The 13413-nt window shown below is 32.5% G+C and overlaps 1 protein-coding gene across 1 annotated transcript; it reads right to left on the reverse strand.

The window, feature by feature from the left end:
- Positions 1-974: 974 nt before the first annotated feature.
- On the reverse strand, positions 975-3158 carry LOC126725528 (trihelix transcription factor ENAP1-like). Its single transcript, XM_050430298.1, has one exon. The coding sequence runs from the start codon at positions 2350-2352 to the stop codon at positions 1156-1158; it is 1197 nt and encodes a 398-aa protein (XP_050286255.1). The 5' UTR covers positions 2353-3158; the 3' UTR covers positions 975-1155.
- Positions 3159-13413: the final 10255 nt, after the last annotated feature.

Below are 13413 nucleotides of genomic sequence, written 5' to 3' on the forward strand. Positions count from 1 at the left end.
TCATTTTAATGTTTTAATAATGTGGCTAGTGTTACATTGCCTGCTGAAGTTCCTAGTATTTTATTTTTCTCTTATTATTACGTTGAACCGAATGTACACCTTCTATTCTATTAGGAATTAATCATTCTAGATGATCAATATGATGGAGGTCTAGATTACACCAGTATTAAAGAATATATATAAGAAACACCGCATGAGTCAATTAAAACTTATCAAAATGCACTTTGGTACTTCCTTTATAAGAAAAACTCGAGTAATGTGTTTTAAGCAATAAGTATGTGCTTTGAAGACGTTGTGCACGATTTGTTGTATAAGTTAGCTCTTGGAATAAACTTAGAGATCATTCACACGCTTGGTTCCAAATGCATGCTCACTATTACAACCATACTATTATTACGGCATCTCTTGTGGGACTTTCTTTGGGCATTGATCTTCACTTTTATTGTGTGAATAATTCCATATCAAATACGTCCAAAATTAACACTATTGTCTGGCATAACTAGAATAGGAGAAAAAAGTGGAAATAGATTGCATGAAATGAAAGATGATTGCGCTTTGTAAGTAGTTGATACCTTTGAATGGTAAAGAGCAAGACATGACCTTGTCTTTTGCCTCTTAAGAGCAAGACACGCACCTAACTTTGATCTAAGGTTAACTTCAACTCCCAAGTGTATCAGATATTGCTTCACTTCATGAAAAGAAAAAAAGCTATAGAAGAGGATTTTACTGGAGTGGAAAAGATCAAAAGATTACAAGGAAAGAACAAACAAGTTTTAATATACATCATGGAACTTGTGAAGGAAAACATCAAAAAGCAAGCAGATTACTTATCATGCACCTAGAGGCATTACCCAACACAGGAACTGATATTAATATTAATATTCCTATCAACTTCTTAATTATGAGCTCAAATGCTATAAATGGATATTTATATAGATAGAAGGTTAATACCCAAAAAGACAAGTAAAACAAAATTCCACAAGCAACACACCAAATTGCAGTGATCCACTTAATTTTTTGTTATTTCTTCTAATACAACATATCCGGCAATATTGATAAATATTAAAAGGGGCAAAAAGGCCCTCAATGACTATACAACAAGTAGTGGTTGACATGCTAATTAACATCACAGAATGCTAATTAGGTCTCAAAACATCAACCACTGGCATTTTCAGCAGAGATATCATTCTCCTCATCATCGACTTGCCTAATTTTCGCTATTTCAGTCTGTGCTCTCTCCAGGATCTGCCTCTTCTGCATCTCCAATTCCCTATGGAAATCCATTCGCATCTTCTCTAGCTCCACCATCTGCTGCCTTTTGTTAGTCTCAATCTTCTCATATATCTCACTGAACTTGTGAATAGAATCAGCAAGCAATCTAAAGGAAGACCCCTCATCATTGACCCTTCCAAACTTCCTTTTCTTGGGTGGAAGTCCATCTGAATCATCCTCCTCACGATCAGTAGGTTCTGAATTCCCAGGACTATCTCTCATCTCATCCAACCCATTTGCACGATTCAAATAAACTTTAGGATTCATAAATACATACTCCCCCGAATCCATACCACAGGAGAGGCCTGCTTGCTGTGGGGGTGATGACAGCAACACATCCATCTTCTTAAAATAAACCCATTTGCTCATGGCATCACCCGTCTCAGCCATCCTCATCTTCTCTTTTTTGTACTTCTTCTTCAATGTATCCAACCGATTCCTACACTGAGTATCTGTCCTCTCAATTTTTGAAATTTCTGATACCTTCTCTGCAACTTCTTGCCACTCCTCAGACCGAAGACTCTTCCTCCCACGATGAAGAAACCGGTCACCCCAAGCATCTAGTAAAACAAACGTCTCACGCTCAGTCCAATCAGTTAGTGAATTACGGCCACCAAATGATGGTTTTGGAGCTGCGGGAGGTGGGGCTGCAGCTGATGGTGGGGGTACACGAGGAGCAAATTCGTAACTAGAAACCAAACTCTTCAACTTCCGCTTTTTTGGGTGCCTTTCCAAATCAACATCTTCAATCCTTTGACTAAAACTTTTCTGCTTATCATCATCTTCGTCGTCGTCCTCCTCCTCCTCCTCCTCCTCTTCGTCCTCATCATCATCCATCAAATCTTTGTGCACATTTCGAAAACCATTATTCAGATCATCAGTCTCTTCCTCCTCTCCCAATTCTTCTTCGTCATCTTCATCCATATCATCCTCCTCATCAACATATTGACTACCAACTGGCCGAGAATATGGAGCATTCCGAACAGAAAGTTTCTGTCGACTCGAGGAACCATAACCCTGCTGGTAATTCACAGCATAGGGGTTTGGAGGATACCTTGCATCATCCTCAGTGTCATCCATTTTAGCAACAATTATAGATCAACCACAAACAATACCCAGAAAAACAACACTAACAAATCTCAGTTTCTAGCTCCAATCCACTGATTCCTCCTTTTTTTTTTTTTTTCCTGGGTCTTACTTATTTACATGATCAAACACCAAAAAACAAAAAAATTCCCATAATTTTGTTGTTCCCACTAACACCCTATTTTCTAATTCCAGTCACTAATTTGCCTTTCCTAGAGTTAGATTCCCAAATAGACAAAACCCCAGTATCTTTGACTGTCTACAACACAAAAATAGAAACTGAACCTCAGTCTTTGAATCAACTTCTAGAAGAAGCAAAAACCCATGTTACATTTTAGAACATCAAAACTCAAAAATAAAAAAATCAATCGCAATAAAAATCCAATCTTTTTCCAGTTCCAACTACCAACTCAACCTGTTCCATACATTCAAATTTCAACAACTGAAAATGACAATCCATGATAAATTTATCTCAAAAGATAAATAAACAATAAAAAGGCCTAATTTTTAAGCCCAAAGCAAGCTTCCTTAAGAAGATTTAATTAAAACCCATGATTCTTACCTCAAAGAACAAGCTTTCCCAGACTACACACAACTCACAAAGTCCCAAACTTTCTTCAAAATCAGACACTAACTTCTTTTTTTTTCTTTTTTGGGTTAAAACCCAAACATCAAAAATTTGTGAGAATTCGAAAGCAATTCAAAGAAAATGGGAATGGGAAAGAATGAAAGATAAAAATAGGATAGATCATAGTCATAGATAAGAAAGTGGAGAGAGAGTAAACAATAGCATTTTGGGGATAAAAGAGGGCTGCTGCTAATGTACGCCTGGTGTGCCTGCTAAGGTGTTGTTTGTAGTATGGGCTTTGAGGCCATAAGGAATTTTGAGGATGATTAGAGTTTGAGGTTTGTTATGTGGGTTTGGGCTGGTTGATCCAGTCCTAGACTTGGGGTCCAGATTAGTTTGAACTTGTTCAATTTGATGTTGGGTTTGATCTATGCAATAACTACATTTTTTTTATAGGAAATATGCAAGGGCTACTTTAATGTCTTAAATTTGATTTTTGAGAAAATATACATGATTTTTTTTAATCAAAAAATAAAATAAATGATTTTTTTTTTTAATAATTTGATAATTGGGAGAAGAGAAATTTAAAACCTTGACATTTTTCTTAGAAACACGAGAAGATATCAATTGAGCAACAAAAGACTCTTGAGTCTTAGCACCATTTCCTTTAATATTTCTTTTAGTCCCAAATTGTTAGACGAGTCCAGTCTAATCAAAAACTAAAGTGTTCTAATTTGGCTCATTTATTTTGTTATCTAGCTCTATATCACAAGTTTTCTTTATTCTTTAGTTTTTTTTTTTTTTTTTGAGAAAAACTCTTTAGTTTTTTAATTAAATTAACTTATTAAAATATTCTTTTTACAATGACTTATTATAAGAGCATCCTCATAAAAAATGCCATTTTGACACACCAAAAACCTACTTTATCATTTTAGCACATCATTTTACAATATCCCATTTATCAGATATTTTATTCTTCAATTCTATATATTAAAATAATATTTACTACACATTAAAATAATATATTTATCAAAAACCCAGCAAATATACAAATGCACAGCCAGTGGCAGTCGCCACCACCTAAGAACCAACAGCCACAGCTACAACCACCACCACAAACTACAACCACAATCACCGGATCCTCCAACAAATTCCAAATCCAAAAACCTCAACAAAATTATTTAAAAAAAAAAAAAACTCAAAATCTTCAACAAAACCCCAACCCAACAGATCAATCAATGACCAAACTCAACCAACCATCGATGGCGAGAGCTATGGAGGATGACGAGCAAAGATTGGCGACTACCCCTGGGTGAGCAGAGCTTCAGATCGGTGAGCAGAGGTTCAAATTGGCGAGCTTCAATCAGCGAGCTTTGCTTCAAATCGGAATCGCCTTCTTCTTCATGACAGGAAAAGAAAAAGAGAGAGATAGTGACAGGAGAAGAAAAAAAAAAAAAAAAAAGAAGGAGTAGAGATGGGTCGGATTTGTGACGATAATACCGAAATGCAGAGAGAGAGAGAGAGGAAGAGAGTGAGAGATAAAAAAAAATGAAAGTGAGAAAGAAATAGGGAGCAACGGAGAGATGGAGACCAGAGAGGAGAGAGAGAGGAAGAGAGTGAGAGATAAAAAAAAAATAAAAGTGAGAAAGAAATAGGGAGCAACGGAGAGATGGAGGAGAGAGAAAAGTAAATAAAATAATCAAAAGAATTATAGCATTTTTGTCTGTACGCTCTCATATTTGAGAGCATACTGTAGCATGTCTCATAATTTTGAGACATTTAGCACACCTCATGAGGGGTTGTTTTTGGTGTTTGGTATGCCAAATGCCAAATATTTAGCATTTGGCACACCTGATGAGAACGCTCTAAGCATTCTCATCCGGAAATTCTATCCTATTTTATTTTACTATCTTAAAAAGCTACTTTATCAATTATACCATACCATTCTACTATACACCCAACATCCCAATTTTTATTTTACTATACAACACATTAAAATAATATATCTACACAATAAAATAATATATTTAAAAACATAAATAAAAGCCAGAAATGAGACACGGAGAGAGAGACAGAGATTGAGACGTGAGACAAAGAATGGGAGGAGAGAGGAATGAATAAAAATATATTATTTCCTTTTACAATAGTGCTACAGTACCATCACAAATTTGTGATGGTACAGTAGCACAATTCTAAATTTTTTTAAGATACAAGACAGATACAAAACCGGATGTTGGTTTGTTTTTTTGCTTTGATGCTAAAATTTCTCATCATATACCATATACTTTGCTCAATGTGAATGCTCTAATATTTACTAAATGCATATTACTACATCTAATCTAATTCTTTTTTTTTTTTTTTTTTTTTTTTTTGACTGAAAACATCTAATCTAATTCTAATATATCTAATATAATATAACATATTATTACTGTTTACGGAAGTTCAAGTTAAGAGTCCACCATTTGGCATGTCCTTTGTCATGTGTTATTAAAGAGTGTAAATTACTTTCGACACCTACTTCTCCATGGCCAGGGGAAATGCTTCTGTACCAAATAAGCCTACTGGTCTGGCGTCAACCTTAGCAATTAGCATGCCTCCTCATCCTTGAGGGTTTTTTTTTTTTTTTTTTTTTTAAATTATAAATGGGTCCTCATCCTTGAGTTAATAGACAAATAATGTTTAAAAAAAAAAAAAAAACCTTTCTTGCCTCATTTAACTTTCACTTTATTCCCCCCTCACAAAAAAAAAAAAAAAAAAAAAAAAAAAATCACTTTATTCAAAACGACGTACTTTTGACGTTTGGATTCACCCTATGATTATTTGGGTATTGGTTTTCACTCTTTTATTGTGTAAATAATTCGATATCAAATACGTCCAAAATAACACCATTGCCTAGCAAAACAAAAATAGGAAAAAGAGTGGACATAGATGGCATGAAATGAAAGATGATTGAGCTTTAAGAGCAAGACACAAACCTAACTTTGATCTATGGTTAACTTTAATTCCCAGTGTATCAGATATCGCTTCATTTCTTGAAAAAAAAAAAAAAAAAAATTTAAAAAGGGTTTTACTGGAGTGGAAAAGATCAAAAGACAGATAACATAAAAAAGGCAACAGATAACTTATCGTGCACCTAGGGACACAGGAACTGATATTAATTTTAATATTCTTATCAACTTCTTAATCTTTGAGCTCAAATGCTATAAATGGATGTTCATATAGATAGAAGGTCGCTACCCAAAAAGACAAGTAAAACAAAATGCCCACAGGCAACACACCATATTGTAATGATCCTAAGAGATAATTTGTCCCAAAAAAAGGAAAATGAAAAAAAAAAAAAAAAAAATCCTCCTTCATCCTTAGAAAAACACTTCTAGGGCTTACTTTGGACGAAGCATTGGAAGGAAGCTATAAGCAGTAATCTTCTTAGCAATGTAACTCTTCTTTTTATCCTTAAAAAAACCACATAATTATACACCTCCACCAGGTTCCGGCAGTAGATATTTATCTGTGACTGTTTCTCAGTTTCTCTCTCTCTCTCTCTCTCTCTCTCTCTCTCTCTCTCTCTCTCTCTCTCTCTCCAAACTCATTTTTGGTTAACCGCATATCTGGGTTTAGCTCATTTACTTTGTTAATCGAGCACCAAAGTGTTCTAATTTGGCTCATTTACTCTGTTATAAAGCACAAGATCACAAGTTTTCTTTAATTTATTAATTAACTTAATATAATCTTTACTTAATGCATATTACTACATTTGTTTAGTAATAGCACTTCAAATTGGAGCTCAGATTTGGTTTGTTTATGAATGAGTTCAGAAAAGTATCTTATAATGAGTGAATTTGAAATGCTTGCGAGCAGTAGTTTATTTAACAACTTTAATAAAAAATTTCCTAATAATTTGAATACTTGAGACTCGTGAACCAAAAGTAAATACTAACTAGATTTTATGTATATAATTTGTCTCGATAATTGGGGTGAGAGATTAAATCCTAAAATTCTTCGTTAGAAACATTATAAGACACTTGACAAATACAACTATATCTTGATAAGTTAAAAGATTAGTGGTTACCAATTTGTTTATTTAGTAAAATATTTTGACAATATCAGAGAGTTAATAACAAACATTACTTTATACTTGGATTGAGGGTTTTGATGGGCTCTGACCAATGCACTATCAATGCATTCCTTTTTTTTTTTTTTTGAGAAATAATTACAACATACTGCTAACTTCGCAACTCGAACCCTTTCCCCCTAGATCCTCAAACACTTTGTGCATGAGGAGGTGCCAATTCGGTTACAAGGCCTTTGGCCATCAATGCATTCCTTAAGTGAGCAAAAAGCGAGCATTTGGTTAACCTTACAAATTTGGGTTTAGCTCCTCTCAACCGTTGCTTTTTTGCCCTCTTGCTCCTCTATCTATAATATATCAGCGCCTATATTATCATGCATTGTAAGTGGGCCCCCATTTTAAAAAAGGATTGGATGAGGTGATATGTTAAATCTACTACTTAACATAGCAGCTCCATCAACGAGAGAAATAAAGTTCATATAGTTGAGGTTTCTGCCACTAATTAGTGCTATAATTGAGTCTTATCATAGTACTGCAATAAAAAAGCACATTTATTTTATGTGCTTCCACACTCCCCACTCTCTCTGTCCCATCCAACATATATATAAAATTCATCACAATGCACAAGGGTGTGCTCCAATTTTCTCAAGCTATTTAAAGGATATACCAAGTAAAGCTATCTTATGGTACACTATTTTTTTGGGGCAGTGAAAAAATTGTACATTTTTCTTACATGTAAAAGGTAAACCTACTAAAAATGGAAGAGTTGAGCAACAGGACAGGACATGTCAATAATATTCACATGTAAATCAGTTTAATCCTTCATATAATTCTTACAAAAACTTGTTTCTATCCTATTTTAAAAATAAAAGTCTTTGTTTCTTTCTTCATAATTAGAAGGATCGAATTGTAATAACCAATAGGAGAGCCATGCATAAAATAAAAAGGAACAATTTCATAAATATGAAGATGTCAAGTTTGAAAGACACCTACAAAAAGAAAAAAAAGGTGAATGATTATCCATTGTTAACTAACAAAGAACCCAATCTTCAGAAATGAAAATTTGTTTCCAAAGATTATTCAAATGCTGATAGTTGAAATTGGAGTGACAAGCACTACACCAAAATAAGTCTATTACATCAAGTGTTAATGCAACAAAATTAGTATAGTGGTATTAGACATAATATCACATCTAAAAATTAAAAGTTGTTGCAATAGTAACTTAAAAATAGTAAATTATTACATTAATAATAATTAGTTGTAATAATTTATAATTTTCAGTTGCAATAGAGATTTTAATACTAAATTGAATTTAGAAAATTTTTTGCTATAGCTTAAATTGAAGAAATCAATTTTTTTAATAAATTAAATTGAAGAAATCAATTTTTTTTAATAACTTAAATTGAAGAAACCATTGTAATAACTTGATACAAATTATATATTTTGCGATATATTATAATAGATCGAAATTTCAAAGAGATGACTTATTGCAACAAATTTAACATTGCAATAACTAAAATAATAATTATTTTACAATCTATTGCAATGACAAAGATGAAGCTGCGATGAATATATTATTACAATGATCTAATTCCAATTATTTTACAATCTATTGTAAGAAAAAAATATGAAAAATTTAACTATTACAATAAATATACCATTGCAATAATTTGAACCCAAAATATTTTTGTCAATTCTTTACAATCTATTGTAATAAAATTTATGAAATAATAGCCTATTGCTACAAGATATTCGAAGTAATAAATCGTTTATTGCAATAGCAAATATATTATTACATCAAAATTTTCATTAAAATATTTAAGATTTATTGCAACAAAATTGTTTTGTAGCACAAACTTATTACCTCAAATTTTATTACAACACTTCGCATAAACTATTGCAATAACTTCGATGTTATTGCAACAATTTTTTTTTGTTGCAATAAACCTTTTTTGTTGTAGTGAAGTGACAAAGAGAAGGTTGTGTGATTCTGTAATGAAAACTGAAATGTTTTAAATTATAAGTCAGTGCCTAAAGACATGAGAACTTCAAATTTTAAAAATTGAACCAATGGAAGCTAGCTTTCATTAGCTACTTATATTCTACCAACAAGCAACAACACAATAGAAAGAATTGCAGTTCATAATTGTATTTTTCAATTGGTCATAAAATAATATGGCAATATCCGATATAGAAAGAATTCTTCTTTGATTACATAAAATACTCATATTATAAAGAAAAACATTCACTTATTTACAGTTTTTAGAAAGTGGTTTTCAGTTACATGGCAATGGCCGAAATAGAAATATTTGTTCTTTGATTACATTTATAAAAATAAAAATAAAAAAATAATTAAAAATAAAAAACTTATCATTGAGAAAATATTTACTTATTTACTGTTTCTTGAAATTGATTTAAGTTCTCTGGCCCCATGTAACAGAAATATCAAATAGAGGAATATATGTACAATTCTAGGATCGAGGTCCAGGGGTTTGATGGGCTCTGACCATTGCACCTTTATGCATTTCTTAGTGAGCAAAAAGTGAACATTTGGTTAACCATACAAATTAATCTGGGTTTAGCTCATTTACTTTGTTAAATGAGTAGTCTAATCGAGGCTATCGAGCACTAAAGTGCTCTAATGACCATTGCACCTTTATGCATTTCTTAGTGAGCAAAAAGTGAACATTTGGTTAACTATACAAATTAATCTGGGTTTAGCTCATTTACTTTGTTAAATGAGTAGTCTAATCAAGGCTATCGAGCACTAAAGTGCTCTAATTTGGCTTATTTACTTTGTTATCAAGCTCGAGATAGCCAATGGCCTCGTAGCCAAGTGGCACCCGGGTTCCTTTGTAACCTGTTGCTCGGGGGTTCTATCCCCTGCTTTTACCAAGTAAAAAAAAAAACTCGAGATAACAAGTTTTATTTAGGTCGTTAATTAAATTAACTTTTTATAATCTTTACTTAATGCATATTACTACATTTGTTTAGTAATAGAGCTTCGAATTGGAGCTCAAATTTGATTGGTTTAATAAATGAGTTGAGGCAAGTATCTTCCAACGAGTTGAATTTGAAATGCTTGCGAGCAGCTTAGTTTATTTAACAGCTTTAATAAAAATTTCCTAACAGTTTGAATACTGTTGATACCTATTTTCGCGACACATTTTACAAGACTGATTCAACCAAGGCCAACTTCCTTGTGGGCTCAATTTATTTATTGTATTATGTTTTATCCTTTTAAGCATGGCCCAAGTCCATGCAACATACTGGGGGAAATTGAAGAAATATGATTTGGAGGGTATGGGTCGGTTTCTTTTGGACCTTTTGCATGAGCCCATGTGTGTTACCTAGTAGGCAAGGGATATCGATAGCACCTCAGGCTCATGAAAGAGGTCTTGTACCCAAAATTTCCATCCCAAAAGAGCTTTTATGCTCTGACTGACTGTGGTCCAAAGTTTCTGCCCTAACCTAATTTTGCTATCATATTTTCTTTTCCACCCAAAAAACAAAGCTGGCCCTAAACTAATTAGTTAGCCTATTGAAGCCACCAAATGCAGCTGTCAAAAGCCTAAAATAACAAGGAAACAATAGCTAATGGAGTCAACTACTTTATTTCCAAAATCATGCTAAAAGCATGCCAAAATCTTTCCTAAACAAAAGCAATTCAAGCCAAAACACCAAATTAGTATTGTGGGGGATAAAAGCCTCTTCCAATACTCAAAAACCAGTCATTAGCAACACCCCGAACTCTATATAAATTCTATATAAAACTCTCTCTTCAACTCAAAAATCAACCAACTACATTTTCCCCATAGAGTTGAAACTTGAGAGCAAAAGCTCACTCAGCCAAGAGACATTCTCATAATTCTAAAGTTTAAAAATGGAAATATGGGTATAGGGGAACCTTCCATCTCTTTCTCACAACCTCTCTCAATTTCCTTTTCTCGCTGACTGTTGGTCAAAGTTTTGGACTTGTGTACTTTTTCTACATTTTCTTATATCTTAGTTAGGGCATTTTCATTTCTCTCTTGTTAAAGCACCATTAACCTTTTGTTCATTATACATATGAAATTTTGGGCTTGATTATCCACAAATAAACATTTCTAAAGAACTCAAGGGGAGATTTAGGCTAATCTTGCTTTTTTGACCCTTGTCGCAAAAACGCTCCTCGACAAATACATGAAACTCATGAACCAAAAGTAAATACAACTAGATTTTTATTTTTTATTATTCGACTCAATAGTTGGGGCGAGCGATTTAAACTTTAGACATCTCCGTTATAAACACCAAAATGTGTTAATTAAAGTATAAGACTCTTGACAAATACAACTAGATCTCAAGCAAGTAAAGCACAAGCTTTTAAACTTGGAATAATTAGCAAATCAAATTCAATCCAAAGTCTAAACGTCTTCGGTCGAATTCTAGATCTCCTTCTAGAATTTTTTTTTTTTTTTTTTAAAGTACAATAAGCTACAAGATTTTTTATTTTTTATTTTTTATTTTTTGAGAAACAGCTACAAGATTATTGGTTACCAATATGTTTACATAGTAAAATATTTTGACAATATCAGAGAGTTAACAACAAACATTACTTTGTTATACTTGGATTGAGGGGCTTGATGGGCTCTGACCAATGCACCATCAATGCATTCCTTAAGTGCGCAAAACGTGAGCATTTGGTTAACCGTACAAATATAGGTTTAGCTCTTCTCAACCATTGCTTTTTTGCTTTCTTGCTCCTCTATATATCAGCACCTGTATTATCATGCATTGAAAGTGGACCCCCATGTTATGCACAATCAGTGATCTTGATGAAAAGAAACAAAAGGAAATAGCAATATGATAGCAATATACAGATAATGTGAAAGCTAACCATGCCATACTAATAAGGGCAAACAACTCTTCTTCTCTGTTTACAGCTTCGGCTCTTTATGACTTATGGGTTAAGTTAATGCAAGGATTACTATATATAAGTGGGGTTATGATATGGGAAACTTTTTCAACTCATATTAGTAGAGGCATGCATTGTAATGCTCCAACATTTTTGTCCTGCAGCACCAAAAATGCAGACATCAGTAATTAATAAAAAGTGCAAACCATTCAAATTTGTGTACGATGGGCTGTTGATTGTCCTTATCTTTTCTTTTCTTTTCTTCGGGTGGTGGGGTGGGCTTAGACTTGAGAGAGGGGGGCAGGATGCTGCTCAAATTTCATCTTTCATGATTTGTTTCTGAGTTGGTGACAATTCACTAGATATTATCAATGCATAATTTGGTAATAATATGAGTTTCTTTTTTTTCTTTTCTTTTAAAGACTGAAGTCAAAAAATTGATTACATATGTTGTTATTCTCTGAATTTGAACCCATTTTAATCTTTGAAATTTGAAGTAATCACTTTTAGTCCCTTAATTATATTATATGATCAAACTAAAAATAAGCAAACTCGTTGACACTCCACGGTGACTAAAAGCAATCACTTCTCTCCCCCAAAAAAAAAAAAAAATTAAATCAAATACTTTAAGTCTTTTAAGAATTAAAAGCAATCACTACAAATTTCACTAATTAAAATCGCTTATATGCCTAAGTTAAGAACCATCAATGTAGGTTGATCTTAAAATTATAATTAGAAAAGAGGAATGATATAACTTGAATCTAAAATCTATATCATATTTTCTTTTTATTTAAAATAAACAAAGCACATACACGGGCTTAATTAAGGAATTAATATAAATTATAGGAATCTTTTTTTTTTTTTTGGGTTAAAGTAAAAGATGAGAAAGAACTATTTTTTTTTTTTTTTTTTAGAGAGTTTCAACCTATGACGTTCGCTCGTGATGATAGCTCCTTATTATCAAACCAAAACACCAACCGTTTTTTGGTGTAAGCAGTGATTGAACACTAAATCTTTTATTTAATCATAAAAAACTTTACTAATTGAACTAACTAAAACTCACAGAAAATACTACTCTTGGTGATAAAAATGGAAGTGCCACTAGATATGTTCATTGTCAATTTGTCATAAATGATAGGATTTCATTTATAAAAACTTAGACATGTCACATGTATGATGTTCAATTGGTTAGAAATGTGAATTTAATTAATATCATAAAAACTTAGAAATGTCACTAGTTTTTTTTTTTTTTTTTTGAGAAGCAGAAATGTCACTAGTTGAACTAACTAGAACTCATATAAGATACTACTTTTTGTGATAAGAATGGAAGTGCCACTAGATATGTTTATTGTCAATTTGTCATAAATGATAGGATTTCATTTATAAAAACTTAGACATGTCACATGTATTATGTTCAATTGGTTAGAAATGTGAATATAATTATTATCATAAGAATACATATTTAGAATATAAAAAATGTAAAGGTGTGCAATAATTGAAAAAGAAAAAGAAAAAATATTCCAA

The sequence above is a fragment of the Quercus robur genome, chromosome 5 (genome assembly GCF_932294415.1).
Source record: "Quercus robur chromosome 5, dhQueRobu3.1, whole genome shotgun sequence".
NCBI classification, from domain to species: domain Eukaryota; kingdom Viridiplantae; phylum Streptophyta; class Magnoliopsida; order Fagales; family Fagaceae; genus Quercus; species Quercus robur.

What these genes read in the sequence shown, in the direction of transcription:
- LOC126725528 (XM_050430298.1), bottom strand. Translation starts at nt 2,352, where the DNA reads ATGGATGACACTGAGGATGATGCAAGGTATCCTCCAAACCCCTATGCT.